Below are 18558 nucleotides of genomic sequence, written 5' to 3'. Positions count from 1 at the left end.
AAATCTTCAATTTCTTAGCAATGTCTCGCATGGAATAGCCTTCATTTCTAAGAACAAGAATAGACTGTCGAGTTTCAGATGAAAGTTCTGTTTTTCTGGCCATTTTGAGCGTTTAATTGACCCCACAAATGTGATGCTCCAGAAACTCAATCTGCTCAAAGGAAGGTCAGTTTTGTAGCTTCTGTAACGACCTAAACTGTTTTCAGATATGTGAACATGATTGCACAAGGGTTTTCTAATCATCAATTAGCCTTCTGAGCCAATGAGCAAACACATTGTACCATTAGAACACTGGAGTGATAGTTGCTGGAAATGGGCCTCTATACACCTATTTAGATATTGCACCAAAAACCAGACATTTGCAGCTAGAATAGTCATTTACCACATTAGCAATGTATAGAGTGTATTTCTTCAAAGTTAAGACTAGTTTAAAGTTATCTTCATTGAAAAGTACAGTGCTTTTCCTTCAAAAATAAGGACATTTCAATGTGACCCCAAACTTTTGAACGGTAGTGTATATAAAAATAATAATAAAAATAAATAACAAAGAAACTAACAAACAAAAAACAAAACAAACTATGAGAGATGAATGAGTGAGTAGGTGACAAGATATTTCTTAGGTGAATAGTTCTGAGTAGATATTACTTATTGAAATGCTTTTCTTATTTGATACAAATACATTTCAATTTCAATCTCCAATATGAAACTTCCCTAAGAAAATAAAGAGATTTACAATGGTACATAAGTTCTCATCTTCATTTTTCCCTTCAACTGTGATTGCATGTGTTGTTTTAGACAATATTTACTTCTTAAAGTCCCTCCAGAATGTGATACAGAATGAACAATCATAGAAAAGATGATTTAAAGTTTCTTGTTCTGTTTTACAAAAGGTGCAATTGTTGTCATCAAGCATGAATTTCAAGATAAACATGTTGGTTGGACATATTTTGAGCAAAATTTTCAAATGTAATTCTCTAACTTTGTTTGTAATACAGAATCTAAAAGGAACAAGCCACGCCTTACACCAATTAATATCAGAAAAATGAGAATTCCAGAAAAATTTGCCAGAGGGTGTTATTTTCTTTAAATTTAAAAGGCATTTTCTAATGTGTTTGTTAGTACATTTGCTGCTCAAAATATCAATATTATTTACATAAAGAGTACATGTGAAACTAGGCACCTCACGCTGTTATTTGCGGCTTTTCATTAGTTCCAATAAACCATTAGGTATAGATTTAAAGACTGAGCTATATTCTTTTAATGTTATTGGGAAAGCCTTCTCTCTAAGAAAGTTTATACTTTAATTAATTGACCGTTACAATCAAGTCCCTTAAGATGATATTTCTATCGATCCAGTTTTGTAAATAAAGTGACTTGTTCCTCCTAGTGATGCAATCATAATTCCATATACTAGACTTGTGTGGAGGGAAGTTATGAGAATAACACAGCTTCCAGGCCAAAAGAGCTTGTTGATAAAATCTGGACTGTTTTAAAGGCAATAAAAACAACATAAAGTTATAGTTATTATAAACTGTAAATGACGCTATATCCTCCCGCCCTCTGATTGGACGGTGTGTGTTTACGTAGAAACGGTCCGGAAGATGTCGCTCAGACCAGTCCTAAAAAACTTCCGTCTTAAGTTGTAAAGAAAACATAGCAGCTAAAAGGCAATCGACGGCGTAACCAACCCATTTAAGAAGTCAGACCAAAGGTAGACACAAGTACACATTTGAAACGAATATATCGACTCACACATATGTTCTTTAGCAGTTTATAGGCGTGTTTTTAGCTCATCAGTAAAAATACAATCTCCAGTTTACTATAGCTAGCACGTAAGCTACGCTTTTAACTGCTAGCTGTTCGCTACCATCGGTTTGGTCGGTCATAGGCCTCAATTGGGTATCTTTACGTTTAGATCGCGATACATTTGTCAGTACACCCAGTAGGTTATCGTTCTGACAATTTATTTTGATGGTCTATTATCTTGAATAAAACAGCAAACCTCAGTTAACTGTACATCGGCTACTTCCATCTAGCCATCTCCAGTTAGCCCAGGGCTGTAGCCTGCGAGTTAGCCAGTCGTCGCGTCAGACACAGTAGATGACAAACAGTAATATTTCTATGTATCTTATATATTGGACAGGTCATAAATGGCACAAGTAATTGATAAAGCAAACCAAATACCCAAATGCTTACCATTTAGCTAACGATAGCTAAGAACTGAGCTGCACTGCCAAACATTACATTATTAGTATTGTATTCTTGCTCTTTAACTAGACTCTTAACGTTACAAATATATCAAAGCTTGGTAGGTATAGGTAATTGTACATTGTTACACATTTAAGTTGCTGTTTGGTCACATTGGCCTTGCTGTCACCTGCCAGGTTACTTACAACTGTACCACTGCCCTCCTCATGTCTTGCTGCTTGTTAGTAAGACCATAGAGAATATAGTAATTTAGAGTATAGGTTGGTGTATATTGGTATAAGAAGTCATTTTTATATCCGGCGACCAGGGAGGCCAGGGACTGATGTGCCACTAGTCAGCATCCACCACAGAGTGAATGAATGTAATTTGAATTTTATAATGACACTGCGGATGATAATAATAATGGACAATCTATAATCATAGACAGTACCTGATGCAGTGGATCAGACTTGTGCATCCCCATGAAATAACCAAATATATGCTGACCTTATTTATATAATATACCATCCAAAAACTCAATGACGTGCCATATAATATTCTCTCTTGTCTTCAATATTCTTTTCTTCCAGGCTCTTGTCACTCTGGAGCTTGTGTGGCTTTCAGAGTGTGAGTGAGTGAGTGAGTGTATGTGTGGGTGTGGGTGTGAGCTGCAGTTTCCTCCTCACCGTTTCACCAAGAGCCTCTCCTCCCTGGAGGATGACAATGGAGGAGATGAAGAATGAAGCGGAGACAAACTCCATGGTATCCATGACGCTGTATGCCGTGATGTATCCAGTGTTCAATGAGGTAAAACATCTCTGGATGAAAGCAGTCACATTTTAGTATATTATTTGTCTTGGTGTGGTGGAGTGTTTGTCAGTATTCTGTAGCATTATTTATTCAGTATAAGTTCAGTATTAGTTCCTTTATTTACCAGAAGACTGTATAATGTTACAGTGGTATTTTTATATTACAATTAAGGAAAGTGATACGGTTGCTAACCTGTAACATCAGACAAGTGAAACCAATGCCAGTTTCCAAGACAAATGAAAGTCTTATCATGTTGTGCTCCTTTGAATCACCTGCCTTTGTAACGTAACTTTTGTTGAACCGGTGCTTGATATGACAGAGCAGTTAGGTTCAACTTGGCATGAAGCTGCAGTTGAAACCCCTTCAACATCCTAGTCAGATGCAAGATGACAACAGCAGCCCCAAAATGTCGAGATTCAGCTGTGATGATGTGTGTTTTCTCTCATTTTTTCATTAGCTGGAGAGAATCAACCTATCAGCAGCTCAGACACTCAGAGCAGCCTTCATAAAGGTAGGACTATGCAACGATCAGATGATCTGAAATGTTCAACATTATCACTACATGACACTCGCAACTTCCTGTCATAATATCTTTGGTTTAAATGTAGGCATCCCAGTTAGCCATTTTATTTTTTCAAAAAACACATTGGACCTGCATTTGCATATTATCTGGTGTTCTAATATATTTTGCTTACAGTTCAGTTTCCTTCCTCAAATACACTAATATGAACACATTGGCTGTGATAATGGGCTGAACTGTAACTTTCCAGTTTTAATATGGCATAACAATAAGGCCCCTCTACATGTTACCTGATGCAAATTACAGGTTATGGAAATCAACCAAAACATTACCAAATAGTGCTGCAACAACTGCAGTAAAACGACTCTCGCAAACAGCAGCTGCATTCTTCCTGTGTAATGTTGATGTCCCCAGTGCTTGCAGCTTAATTGTACTGCTACATTAAAGGGTAATTACATTCTATTACACCTGAGTATTTATTTCCATAGCTGCGGCTACCGGTCCTGTCTGTTGTTTTAACATTTCATTCACCAAAGTAAGCACTGAACTTTTGGAACGCTGTGATGTCACTAAAACAGTTCCAGTGAATTAAGGCTGCAACTAGCAATTATTTTCATTATCAGTTAATTTGCAGATTATTTTCTCAAATAATTGTTTTAAGTATATAATGGCACAAATAGTGAATAACACCCATTATAATTTCCCAGAGCCCAATGTGGCTTCGTCAAATGTCTTCTTTTGTCTGACCAACGGCCCGAATCTCAGTGACATTCAGTTTACTAAGATACATGAGAGACAAAAGCAACAAATCCTCGAATTTGAGAAACTGGAAGAAGAGATTTTTTTCCCTTGAGAAATCACCTAACTGATTAATCAGTCATTTAAGTTGGCCATTCGTTTCCTGTTGATTGAATAATCCACTGATTGTTCCAGTTCAAAGGGGCAACAAGTATGGGCGGTCAGATGATGGTATAAGTTTATAAAAAAAGCTCATTTATTTGGAAGAGGTTTTAATCACCACCGCAGCTTCAGCCCAACTCCATAGTTCAGCTTTGACATTCTGCACTTGCCATAGTTGTGTGTACTCACTGGTTATGGGGTGGTGCATGGATGCAGTCACTTTCGGTTTTATCTCCAGATGAATGTTTTAGATAATCTGGCAAAACAGCCGGCTTGTTTACAACCTTTAGGATTGTCTGACTGCCCGTGTTTGTTGCCCCATTGGACCTACTTTTAGCAATGTCTCCATGTTCAGAGATCTCAACACTTATTTTGGTGAGTGCAGTGTTATCATATCACATAGAATTGAGCAAAGAAAATAAAAAACAAGTTTACAACTCTTTTTTTTTTTTTTTTTTTTTTTTTTTCAATGCTTTGCTGGACTTCCTCAATGGCAATGTTTCAAATTGATTCACATGCAAAACATTTTTTTAAATCCCCAAATATTGATCTTTAATTGACCTTCATCTGAGAAATTCTGCTGCCAACACATTACTTACTTGTTTGTCTCACACCTTTTATGCCACTTTTAAGCAGTGAAAATACAGTACGGACAGAGGGGACATTTATTGGCCCATAAAGTGTGGAGTGGACATTTTCTTGAAGGGGACTAATGTGAATCAGAATCTCTGTTCTGTTATGATGTTGCCATGTACATTTCACTGCAGCTCAAGTATTCAGTGATATTTCAATACATACCTGCTGCAGCTGTTTTTGCAGTGGTGTTTGAGGTGGCTGTTGGTTTAGTAGCAGCACCCCTGTCACTTTAATTATAGCAGGTTCGCACAGGCACAACGAATTCAGTTAATTTTGCCGTAAACACCGCTGTTAGAGTTGACCTATTTCTCAATGTTAATCAAAGTGGAAAATGATTTGTGTACAGTGTATCCACCCTGTGATTTTGGATCCGCCAAAAAATGGAATGGGTTCTTCCTTGGCCCATGCCTGTAGTTTCCATAATCCTGCTGACAGACAAACAAATAAAGGGCACAGAAAACATGACGATCCTTGGCTGAGGTAATAACCTTCAAGGGAATGTACTGTACATTGTTGTTTGTAGGTCAGGAAACTGGAGACTTTTATTAATGTTAAAAGGCTGGATATTGTGGCATTCTTTGTTAACTATAATCATCCAGCTCCTCGTGTAGATTGATATCTATATACATATGATATATCTGTATCAAGAACCACAGAGGTTTAAAGGGAAGAGAGGAACCCGAGCGCAGGAATGTTTTCAGTGCCACAGCCTGCCATTTGTTAACTAACCGTTTCCACACTAATAGTTAACCAATGACATTATGAAACGAATAATGTATGAAGTCATTTGTTCATTTGTTCTTACGTTTGTTATTTTGTTAGGTTCAGTTTATATGCTGTTCATTATGATCAAACATCCCCAATTATATGATTGATTTTCAAATCAATGAACCAAGCTAACATCAGAGGTGCTGATATTCAGACTCGTGCTGTGTGTGATACTTGATTGTAGTCATCAGATGAGACTTTGTTAATGTCTTGCTCCTCTTTTTTTTAATCTATACACTGCTGCTGCACTGGGACAATAAAAGCACTTTGGCCGTAGTCCTGCCGCTGAGGAGCAGAAGTGTTGAGGAGATTCACAAATGAAATATTAATGAAGGAGAAGCATCTTTGTTATTATCCAAACCAAAAGGCAGACCTGCTCACCTTACAGCTGTTTCACTGACATTTGTGGGTCTTTTGTTCACTTCATCTCACTGATTGGTGTCTCTACTGCCCCCCCCGCTGCGTCCTAGCTGGTGTAATACAAGGCTGAATTATTCAGGAAGAGAGCTTTTGTGCATTCATCTGAATGGCTCACAGTATCTCACATTCAGTAAAGTTCTGGCTTTGTTCTCTGCAGAGCTGAGCCTTGTCTTGCTTTTGTTGCAGAGGACAAACCGTGTTATATCTTATTTCTCTCTCATATGTGAATTACTTGCTTCTCTTCCTCGCCCTGCCCGCCTGTTTCAACTCCTCCTTTGTCAGGCGGAGAGGGAAAACCCTGGCCTGACGCAGGACATCATAATGAAGATCTTGGAGAAAAAGAACGTCCAGCTCAACTTCACTGAATCCCTACTGCGCATGGCAGCTGATGATGTGGAAGGTGACTGTATGAGAGGAAGTACTGAGATATTGTGGTGGCAATGGTCTTTTTTTGTGACTCTGAGATCCAGGTTTATAGGTGATGGCAGCTGTAATGTACACCAGTTTTCCCAGTATTTACTGGTTCTGTTCTATTCTGACTTCACTAGCTAGTCTATCCGCCCATTTATATAAATCATTGATGTCTGGGAATGCCCTAAACACCCCTTTCCTGCAGAGTTTATGATTGACCGGCCCGAGCAGGAGTTCCAAGACCTAAATGAGAAGGCCAGAGCTCTGAAACACATCCTCAGCAAAATCCCGGATGAGATCAATGACAGAGTACGCTTCCTACAGACTATCAAGTGAGTGCTAGCAGTGGAAACACACACACACACAACTGTGCACTGTGTTAGGTAATAAATAAAAATACTTGCATAGCACCAACAGATGCACAAAATTTACACATCACAATCAAATGCTGGTCTGTACTTTAAGGTCCAGTGCTCAGGCCTTCAGTAACTTGTAGGGCTGTTGCGGTGAAGTAATTTCCCCTGTGGTAATATGTTGGGGCCAAAGTACTTATAGGCAAGTCATGCCAGGCGAGATAACCGTCATCTTTGCAGCTATGGGCTTTCCCCATAGACTTGTATTGAGGATGTGATTCAGTGGCGTGTCTCCTCTAAAATGTCTCTGTTGGGGCTCAACAGCACGGTATCGCATTTTTCATCAATGAAGTAATTTGGTCCATATAGCATAGTAAGAGTGTCTGTGGATCTCACCTCACTGCACAGCGAGCGGCTAACAGCAGCTTTATGGTCGGAGCGAGCTAGTTGCTGGTTGCTAGTCAACAACAGGGCATGTCTGTTGTAGAGGGACAAAACACTAGACTCAGGCCCGCTGGAAGTCCAGATCTGTCCTCAATACTTAACAAGTATTGCTGGTAGATAAACACTTGGAGTTCGAAAGAAGTTACTGGAGTCGGTCAGAGATTGATGCAGTGGAGTTTATTGTCAAAGCAAGACAAAACCTGAGCAAGCCTTAGCAGACCGGTAAGGCACACTGAAAACATGGTGTGGAGCTTCTCATTATATAGTCTTGGCTCTCCCTAGAGAGGTGGGGCCTCTGCGAGATACCTGCCTATTTTTTTATTTAATGTAGCCATTAATTAGTTCTACTGGTGTAAATCTCTCCTTTGATGTTTACTTTTTGGACCGTCTTAAAACCCCGTTCCTGTAATATTATACTCCCTTAAAATCCTAATTCTCCTATTCTTCTTAAAAACATTAATTCATCTTTATTGTCAGTTAACTGTATAAACACATTATCTGAGGGTACTATTTCGTAGTCATATATTTTTTATAAGACACCAGTAAAACTCTCGGGTCTGGCACTTCCCAGGGTTTTGGCCCCCTTGGGCCCCCTTAAGAGGGTCTCTGGTCATATACCAGTAGCTTCCAAATTTATAGGCCCTGGTTTTTAAAAAACGATCTGTCTCTATAACCGTATGTTCTGTCACAGGTATGGAGATCTATGTCCCCATCCCCATACCTTCTGTCATAGATATGGGGCCCAGAAATGATATAATATCTTGGTACACGGACTTTTCTCCTTTCCCACTGAGTAGTATCTACATCTTACAATATATCTCAGGTGCATATGCTTTTAGTTGCATGCCCTTTTTGACCCATCCCTATTACACACATTCCACGGAACACTTCTGAGAGGGTCATCTTTCTTGGCCTGTCAACTTTGGTCTTATGCAGAGGGTATAGCAGCACCTCAGCGTTCAGTTTAACACTCAAGACAATTTACATACCGCAGCAACGCACACATACCCACCAACACACACTGGCGTGGAGCAGAATGGGTTGTTCACAACTAACCACTGCACTGTAGTAACGTTATAACTAAATTTCCACAGAGAGCAACATGAAAAACAGCTGCAGGCATCCGACACAGTACGCTTGTCAGTTGGTGAGCTTTAAATGAGGCTTACGTTCACAGTTTCTCTCGAATGTCCCTCAGTATCACAACATTGCCGAGCCTGTTAGCCACTTAAGCCGCGCAATATACTTTTGCAAGTTAGCTAACCATTAAAATAAACAGTAAAACAATACGGCAACACCTTCAGCTTCCTAGTTTGAAGTCAGGTCACGTACAGCTCATGGTGATCCGTCCTTGACCTTGTACAGTTTGTTACAGTTGTGGAACTTCTAAAGCACTTTAAATTTATTCATTTAACATGCAATGAAGTGTAAAGTATGAACATTGCGGTTGTAGCAGTGCTTGCCATCCTCCGCGGTAGGCTTGACCAATAGCACGGTATTTCAATTTTGCGGTTAATCTCTCCGGTGTTGTGGTACCGCAGGGGCATAAGTTCTGAGCTAAAATGCATTCTGAGAAGCAAAACAGCCTGTTTGGAAAATCAACATTTTCCACTGTAATGTTTAGCTTTGACTTACGCAAACTCGGCTCGTTACTGGATGTGTTGTGTCATGTAGTTTAGCAAATATTTGACCAGTTTTACAATCTAAAATGGACAACGCCATGGTGACTGACTGGTCAGAATGAGGTAATTCATTCTGGACCAAAGTGATGGACTGACCGACAGAGTGCCATCCCTAGAGCTGTGCCGCTAGTGTTGCTAAATCAGCTAGTGTAGTGATCGTTTGTGAGTGTACATAATGTCCTTGACTCCATAACCTGTGTCACTGTTGTGAGAAGTTAAGCAGAAGTACTTAAATTCCTAATACCTAGATCTCTGTGATGGATGTGGGGGCGTCAGGTCAAACGACCTCCGGATAAATGTGGATGTGTGTTGCCAACTCTCAAAATTTAAAGTTGGCTGTGTAAACAGATCAGAAGCGAGACTTTTGACTTGCTGTTGCCGCCAATAGCGACTGGAATTTAAAAGAAAAAAGAGGAAATAAGAAAAAAAACAATGCAGCCTTCAGTACAAATATAGAATATATTGTATTACAGCCATTATTGGTGAGGATAGTCAAATAACTCTGTGCTGTCCTTATTACAATGATTCATTGTTGCTATTTCTTCATCACTTATACTGACTGGTACACCTCTTGGTTGTGTTTGTGTTGTGAAACCCTCGCTTATGGTGTTGTTGGTTCCCTGCAGAGACATAGCCAGCGCCATAAAAGAGCTCCTGGACACAGTCAACAATGTCATTAAGAAATATCAATACCAAAATCGCAGAGTGAGTAACAGACACACACACACACACACACAAACACACACACACACACGTGTACGTTTCTCACTTTTTCCATGTTAAAAAAAAAATGTTTCTATGTTTTTTTTTCTCTGTTTGTGAAGGCCCTGGAGCACCAGAAAAAGGAGTTTGTGAAATACTCCAAAAGTTTCAGCGACACCCTCAAAACATACTTCAAAGATGGAAAGTAAGTGTCAATTCATAGTTTTCACGTGACAGAAGGGCATAACAACAGACCAAGATAGTGGCTGACACCGAACTCCCTCGCAGAGATGCCGTAAAAGCCGTTAAATTTTATTTGGATCATCTCTCAACTCAACAAGAAAAGATAGATTATGGTCACAAACTGCAAGTGTTGGGCACTTGAGATCCATATACAGCACCAGCTGCTGTATTTCCGCCGTTAAAAACCGCCAGGTCCCTGCCAGCGCTCGACTGTGGTAATGTTTACATTTACCTTGTGGGGAATCCCTCACCTGACACAGCTCAGGCTTGTCTCCTTGTCGATTAGTGCATCCAAAAGCACAACTACCATCTAGCATTTTGGCAACACAAAAACTCAAACTCACAGTAGCGGTGTATCACTTGCTTCCTGGTTAGCGGGCAGTGGAAAATAACGTCTTTTTTGCCCTCCAAGGGAGCGTTTTCCTTGGAATGTGACACCACATGAAAACTATGATTAGTCCAGTCTTCTATGATATGCAGATCTGCAAGTGCAACCTATATATATATATATATATATATATATATATATATATGTGTGTGTGTGTGTATGTATGTATGTGTGTATATGTGTCTGGATATATTTCCAAAACTATCATTATCAGCTGTGCATTTGTTATAGGTTGGAAAATCTGGAAAAAACATATCCCTGGTCGCCATTCTCTTTAATTATGGTTGGTTCAGTTAATTTTACAACTGACCTATCTCAATGTTAACGAAAGTGAAAAATCATTTGTTTACGGTGTTTCCGCCTTGTGATTCGGATCCGTTACAAAATTAAATGTGTTCTTCCTTCGTCCACACTATACCCTTTTATCAAGTATCATGAGAATTGGAGCCTGTGGTCTTATCATAATCCTACTGTCAAACAAACAGCACTGAAAACCGTAATCTTCAAAAGAACACTGTTTATTGTTGTTGGTACGTTAACTGACAACTGTCTTAAAAAGCCCCTCTGGATGTTGTGAATGTGTTTGTTATTCAATTCTCCCACTCCTCATGCATGTCTTCATCATATCATCTTACATTGTATCAACAACAGAGGTTTAAGAAGAGAGGACCCGAGGGCAGGAATGTTTGCATTGGCACAGCTGGTTATTTATTAACTAACTGTTCCCATTCTGTTTCCTCCCCAGGGCGATAAATGTCTTCATCAGCGCAAACCGGCTCATCCACCAAACCAACCTCATACTGCAGACCTTCAAAACCGTGGCCTAGCCATCAGAGACCACAGAGTCCCACCCCCCACCCCCGTCCTGTGGGGAGCAACTGCTAGAACGGTGGAAGCTTGAAAGAGCGCCTGACCCATATATGTAAATTAGAAAGAGTTGATTTTAGTTGGGGGTCGATTCCGTTGAAGTCGATATTTTAGATTCCAGTTCAAGAGACTGAAAAGTGCCATTTGTTTTTTGCAATGAGGATTTTCCAGTCTTGAAATGGAACTGAATGGGCCCAAAGTGTTTGGTTGATTGATTTTATTTGGACAGTTTTAATTTATAACCCTGGTCACATTGGGAGTAGGTGAGGCGAGATGTTTATTAAAGACTAATTGCCATTTTTCTAATATATTCATGTTGATCATTTTACTTTTAGCTTTTCAATCACGGCTACACATCTCAGACCCCATTCAGTGGGGGTGTGTCTCAGTCGTCTATACTGGTTTTCTCTTCTCGGCTCCCTGCTTGTGTCGTTTTGCCATGGTCTGTGCGCGGAGGACTTAGCTGCGAGGAGAGGAAGCTGTGTTGGACATTTGAGAGGCAGACTCAGATTTAATTCTCTTTATTATCAGAAGAAAGAAAGCCAAATGACTTACAGCACAATGTGCGCCTTACCAAGTCCTGTAACATTCCCTCCTCCCAGTGTAATGAAGTGGAGCAAGTCCCTGCAGTTGGGGGATGTAGAGAGAGAATTGAAAGTTCTGTATTTAACTGATATCTGGTTGCAAATGTTCAATAAATAGTTTCCAAATGATGATGCCATTTTTAAATGTGTCTGAGTCTAGTATGTGTGGGATTACTTCTTTACTTAAGTGAATGGAGTTTGTTATTGTGTTAGAGAGCGTTTTAGACTTTGTTAGGCTGAGGCTTTTTTCATCCTATTTCTATGTTGCCTGAAAATAACAACATACAGGATTCATTTTAAATTAAACAGTTACTCCAAGGTACAACTTATAAACCTTGGTGACTGATAATTCATTTTCACTGTAAGTCACTGTAAGAGCGAATGTATTGCAATTTGTAACATTGTCAGACTCATGATGGACAGTTCAAAATTGATGCAGCAGAATTCAACTCAACCTCTGACGGTTCAGCCATTTTTCTCATTTTTTATTGTGCACTCCGTGGGACTATGAATCAAACTGCTGTTGGGTTATATAATTTAAGGTTAAGAATCTGTTTCTGTAAATTAACTCTTCAAATATGCTTCAAATATGTCTCCTTTGCTACTTTTATACTTTATGGGATATGCACAACAAATAGATTTTCTTTTTTAATCAAAAAAAGGTTTAAAAAATACTCAGATGGGACAAACAGCTAAGTAATTTCCTTGATACTGCTCTTGTCAGCTGAAATACTGTTTAGTTCCACAGGGCACAAAAACATAGAAGGAAACCATGAAATTGACGTTGGAAAGAAGGGCTCCAGAATAGCTTGGTCAAAGGAGGTGATTCATGTGTAAGTAGTATTATACTGTTGACACAGTGGTAATAACTTAAGGTTACTTAGGATAAACCTTTTTTGATACCCAGAGGGGAAATTTGGGTGGTGCAGATAAATAGTAAATAATAAAACTAGAATAAGAATAGAAGTAAAAATATAAACTATACAAGAGCAATTAAAGACAAGGTAAAGTTATGGTGTTGTGATAGAAGGTCTTGTATATTTGTAAGTAGTGTATACCAGAATAATATAGAAATTCATTATTAACATAATATAGTTCATTATATAAGATATAGTATCAGGTGCAATGTGTATATATAGTGTTGGGTTTTGTAATCCATAACAACGTTGTGAACTCACATTTTCTCTGAAAATCAAGCTATATAAGTCTTAGCTATATAGCTAAGTCTAGCTATGTAGCTGTCATTTAAAGTACAAAGTACAACCTTCTGGGGAGCAGAAGTATAAAGGGGCATGACTGGGTATTACTCAAGTTAAGCTCAAGTAGTGCTCTACCTCAGTCAGCGTAGTGTTCCACCTCTGGCATGTAATACATGAGGAAGAGTGTCAGAGATTGAGTGACTGGGAATGAGCAACACTATTCTGCTGTCTGCCTCACTGATGTCTGGTCATGTAATCAATACTGAGCTGTGGAAAAAATCCATTATCTGCATGCAATGTGTAAGTGCTTGGGAAACTTGTTCCTACAAAAGTAGTCAACTCCACTTTCTGTAAAGGAAACATTTCTGACAGTGAAAAAACAAACAACAAAGAAAGATGGATTGTTAAGGGTGTTCCTAGAAGTAGGGTGGTTCATGCAGTTTGCAGTGGTGTGAGTTTTAGGTCAATGTTTAATGAAAAATAAGGAAGCTGTTGAAACTCCTCAGGCATTTCACTTTTTTGTGTCTGCACAATGTCTCAACTAATGTTTGAAGGTATCAGTGTGAAACAGGTTTTCATTCTATACAAGGAAATGATTTACTTGAAACAAGAGTTTTTTATTAGTTCACAATGCGCCAGCAATGTATGAACCAGGAAGTAAAAAATATGCATTATTTTTAAATATACTTCAATGTTCACAAAAAGCAAACAAATTAACAACAATATGCCTCAAGTTGATTGTAAGCCATTGATACCTCCCCCATTTAGCAGAAAGTAAACAGAAACTCCCCTGAGTCGTCTGAATCCAAGGGCGCTGGTTTGGTCTCCACACTGATTAGGACATATGTAACCCAATACATGATTGCCTGATAAGAATTCAAAAGGTGTTCATGATTCTTCCCAGCCTGAAAATATCAGTTACACTTCCTTTAGGTACACCATTTTTATATAATATATACACACTCACAGCTGTTTTCAGTAAAATGGCTAACGAGAAACCCACTGTGCACTGCACCTGCTCATCACCAAATGGCATACAGAAAAAGTTAGCAACGAGCTGGTAAACGTAATGGAGTGTGGAGCAGCTTAAGAACCAAATATTTCCCATTGGCGGAAGAGATGTTACATGACTCACAACTGTAGCACATCTACTGCTTGGATTGGCCTGTACAATAATCAGTACAAAAGCTTAAGAACTGCATCTGATTCTTTGACAAACTTAAAGGTAGATGTTAACTAAGGCATAATTTTGTGACTTCCATCTCTAACGGTGGGCGGAAGCTAAAGAACATGTTGAGAAAACCGAAAACCCTGCTTTAATCAATTAACTTTTAAATTCTGGTTCACTCCTGGGTAAAGCATTTACATGACAAAGCAGCTTTACATGATTAGTGGGGTTAGCTAGTCACCCCAAAATCACATTTAACTGGGATTTTGACGTAAAAACTACAAAGTTTTTTTGACACATATTTGGCATGTAACAAAAGATCAATGATAATAGAATACAATTACAGATTAGAAATAGGAAATTGTATTAATAATGTCACTGTGACCTGCTGCAGAGTTCAGTAAAGGTAACGCTCTCTACAGTTCAGAACCTTTTACTCATTTCTAGAAGTTCAGATCCTTCAACATGAGGAAAAAAATCAGTGTCAAAACATGTAATTGTGTAATTATATTTTAAAAGGTAAACAGGTTTTTTGACAAAATAAGGTCAGGTCATAGCAAACATGTATTCTTAATGCAGCTGGATAGCACTGTGGCCTCATAGTAAGAAGGTTGTGGGTTCAAACCACTATCTTCCCAACCTTTATGTGTGGAGTTTGCATGTTCTCATGGGTTTCCTGTCCACTGCCCCCTTGAGGGATGGGTTAAATGCAGAGAATGGATTTCGCTAATAAATAGAAAAATAAACATATGAACATCCCTTTAATCAAAAGCATACCCCTCACTATCTTATCACTTGGGTTCTTCAAGAAACTTTCAATTTTTATTTGGTCACCCTAAGACTGTTTTAGCCCAAACACCCTGGAGAGTCCACGTGACAGCAGTGACTGAACAGAGACACAAAAAAAAAGTAATTGCTGCACAAAAATAATCTTCCGAGTTGGAATGGAGGTGAAACAACACATAAACCCCACTAATTTTCTAAAACAAAAAGCCATCATGCTATCAGAATAATTCAGGATACTTCAATTACACAAAAATTCTACACTGAGTGGCACATAATTGCACAACAACTTTCAGGCCCTTCAAATGAAGAAGAATAGCTTGCCAGTGTACATTTGATTAAGTTACTGACATGACCACAAACTGCCCTCGTGTAACCTTAACCCTCTTCTTTTGAAAACACAGTAACTAATAAGTCAGTTCATTAGTGAGAAAATACAGTTTGACTGCACAAAAGCTTTTACAATGTTTTCCACTATATCCAGTATTGATTAGGGTTTTTTAAGCAGAGCATGCGGCATGGCTCAGGGGATGACAGTGTCAGTCTGTTGGTCCACCATTTTGGTCCAGACTCAAAATTATTCAGTTGGAGGGGTGGTGCAATTGGTTACGACCAGTTAGTCACACTCATAGCACGCAGTGAATCTACAGTTCTTCAATAGTTTAGCATTCTTCATATATTGAGCAGCATTTAAAATCAATGTAGAAGACAGCATTTCAGAAAACAAATTACAACCAAAACCACCACTCAGATCCCATGCCCAGATTTTACCAGGATGTTATTAAATGTCCCCACTGGCGAGGGTGTACATCCATAGTCGGACTGTTTGTCCATCAGCTCTGCCCCTCTGAGCTTAACAGCCCCGCCCTCTTCAGTTCTCTGTCCACATTGGGAATCAGTTGATTGCTGAAGTCCCACAGTCGTTTGTCCACATTGAGCTGCTCCAGTGTTAACCCCCCCTGCAGAGCCACGCGGACGTGAATGATCCGACAAACGTCTAGTGGAACCTTGTACTGTTGTCCGAAAGCCTTGAGCACTTCATGCACTGAAGTCTGCTCCACCATCCTGTGATGAGACATAAATGAGTTCAGTGAAAATGTCTCTACCTTCATTTGCCAAGACAGTCGACACAAAATAGAGGCTTGCCCAAACAAGTCGTGATTTGTCAATCTATTAGTGTTTGTCGTTAGTTTTAATAAAAGACGTTCTAGAGGAATAATTATTTATTGGATTTCCTTTTAGTAACAATAAGGTCCACCTGGTGGTGGAGAGGCATCATTGGTTTTTGTAGCTTTCTTTTTGTGTGTAAGTCTTATTATGTCCAAAGCAAGGTAAGTATTATAACCCTGGTTTATAAGTTTTAACTTATAGCGGCATTACTCCTTTGAGTTTTGTTGATTTTGTAGTGTAGTGTGAAACTGGTGAAACTGGTGAGTAGCGGTTGTCTCGGGGCACGTCCATGGTTTCTGTGGGGGTTCCCAATAAGCTGGTTGCTTCTTCAGTTCATTGGATTTTGGGGCGAAAAAAAGGCGCAAAATAAACCTTATTAGGACTAGGGGTTAGCTTAGTTCAGCGTTTGGTTAGGCAAATAGTGGCAAAACTGTTTGTGATTTTCATTCTGTCCTTTGGGGGCAGCGGGTGTGTTTTGTTCACATTAAATAATATATTTTAATATATAATATAGTATATTGTTATATAATACAGTGTTCTGCAATGGACTGGCGACCTGTCCAGGGTGTACCCTGCCTTGCGCCTAATGTCAGCTAGGATTGGCTCCAGCCCCGCCCCCCCGTGCAACCCTGTACACAGGATAGGTGGTTGACGATGGATGGATGGATGGATAATATAGTATTTTACAAAGAGAGCCAAATGTTATATATTGGATATAATATTATTTACTCAACCAATGCACTGAGTGTGGCTCCGGAGTGATTAACTTTTAGTCAGACAAATTCAGCCTACCTTGGCTGAACTATCATCTTGTATGGGTGGTATATATTTCTGTTGGGGTCCTCCCTGTAGACGTGCTCCAGAATATTAATTCCTGGCACCCCGTTCCACTGAGGCAGGTGAAACCTCCCACTTGGCTCAAAATGAATCTTGGGGAAGATATGGTTCTCAATCTTGAACACCCCTGTCTACAGAATGAAAAATGGAAAGTGAATATAAATATCAATTATGATCCTACAGTTTGGATATTGATGTAATATCTGTATTTCTCAAATGCACGGCAGAAATACCCTACATTTGGATGCTGCTGTTGGAGCGAGTTCATCAAAGACATCAGGTCGTTGTGTTGGTAGGGCATTATAATCTCATCTATGTCGTTCAGCATGACGTAGCGGGACCGGTCCATGGATCTGTAAATGCATTCATTAAGCGTGGTCAGCTGGCCAAAGTAGTGGACATCCCCCCCGCTCTCTGAGAAGAGCCAGCCACGAGATGGATTCAGATTCCGGTCGATGGGCCAAGGAACCATCTCCACGAAGCCCTCTTGGCTGTAGCTCTGCAACAGGCGGTCAAGTTCTGGGCCGCAGCTGGTGTTATAGATCACCACCCTGTTCACACCCAACAGCCTGGTGAAAAGAGAGGCAAAGGTCACATGATTGGTTTACCCACAACACATTTTCTCATTTAGCTCTAGTAGTATCTAGCCATGTAGTTAATTTTGTGTTTATATGCTCAGGATTTGAGATATATATCTATGAGATTCTGCCACCAGTACATCTCAATAAAATATAGATAAATACAGCTAATTTTTGTTTGTGCTGCGCGCGCCCCCCCCCCCCCTTATTTCACATCTAGCTAATGAGGAGTAACATAGTCCATAGTAGCAAGTCCAATATTTACTCTTACTTACTTAAACTGTCGACCACTTGGTACCTCAATGATAAATTATTTCATTTTAATTCAGTTATAAATTATGCACTTTAATAGTTCCTCTGTTTCTGCTCAGTTCAAAACTTTTAGCACATTCAAAATTGCTTTTACATATCTGTGTTCTGACATGTCAAGAAAAAAGTTGTAATATTACGAGACTAACGTCATCATTTAATGGAAATTCATAATATTTTTTAAACGTCTTCCCTCCCTAGTTTTACTCTGCTGTGCATTACGTTACTGCTCCGCTGGAAGTAATCCCTCAGACCATTTGATGGACACAGTGTGGGACTGCAAGGATTATTGACAGGGTGGAAAATAAAACTTAAATAAATTTAAAACGCATCAAGGTGTAAAGGGAGGGATGAGCGTTGACTGATGGTGCATTCATGTGATGTTGGAATAATCAGAATTTTCTTCCCCCGTATGTGTGTGTGTGTGTATGTGTGTGTATATATATATATATATATATATATGTGTGTATGTATGTGTGTATGTATGTATGTATGTATGTATGTATGTATGTATGTATGTATGTATGTATGTATGTATGTATGTATGTATGTATGTATGTATGTATGTATGTATGTATGTATGTATGTATGTATGTATG

At 39.2% G+C, this 18558-nt stretch overlaps 2 protein-coding genes across 2 annotated transcripts in view; one reads left to right on the top strand and one right to left on the bottom strand.

Annotated features, from left to right (window-relative positions):
• The first annotated feature begins 1577 nt into the window (after positions 1–1577).
• Positions 1578–12044, top strand: LOC123965109 (programmed cell death protein 10). Its single transcript, XM_046041676.1, has 8 exons — positions 1578–1711; positions 2778–2994; positions 3455–3508; positions 6524–6641; positions 6858–6984; positions 9758–9836; positions 9956–10038; positions 11210–12044. Exons 2-8 carry the CDS (start codon positions 2905–2907, stop codon positions 11289–11291), a joined length of 633 nt encoding a protein of 210 aa, XP_045897632.1. The 5' UTR covers positions 1578–1711; positions 2778–2904; the 3' UTR covers positions 11292–12044.
• Positions 12045–15028: 2984 nt separating this feature from the next.
• LOC123965110 overlaps positions 15029–18558 on the bottom strand; it is a 5890-nt gene continuing 2360 nt past the window's right edge. The window contains exons 3-5 of the mRNA XM_046041677.1: positions 17311–17641; positions 17028–17203; positions 15029–16130 (exon numbers count right to left, since the gene is read on the bottom strand). Of these exons, the coding sequence (XP_045897633.1) occupies positions 15899–16130; positions 17028–17203; positions 17311–17641 (739 nt within the window). The 3' untranslated portion in view covers positions 15029–15898. The remainder of the gene's footprint in view (positions 16131–17027; positions 17204–17310; positions 17642–18558) is intronic.

This window comes from Micropterus dolomieu, unplaced genomic scaffold (assembly GCF_021292245.1).
Source record: "Micropterus dolomieu isolate WLL.071019.BEF.003 ecotype Adirondacks unplaced genomic scaffold, ASM2129224v1 contig_8683, whole genome shotgun sequence".
Lineage (NCBI taxonomy): Eukaryota > Metazoa > Chordata > Actinopteri > Centrarchiformes > Centrarchidae > Micropterus > Micropterus dolomieu.
The sequence above is the reverse complement of the archived record's forward strand: the minus strand, read 5'-3'. Positions and strand labels throughout refer to the sequence as shown.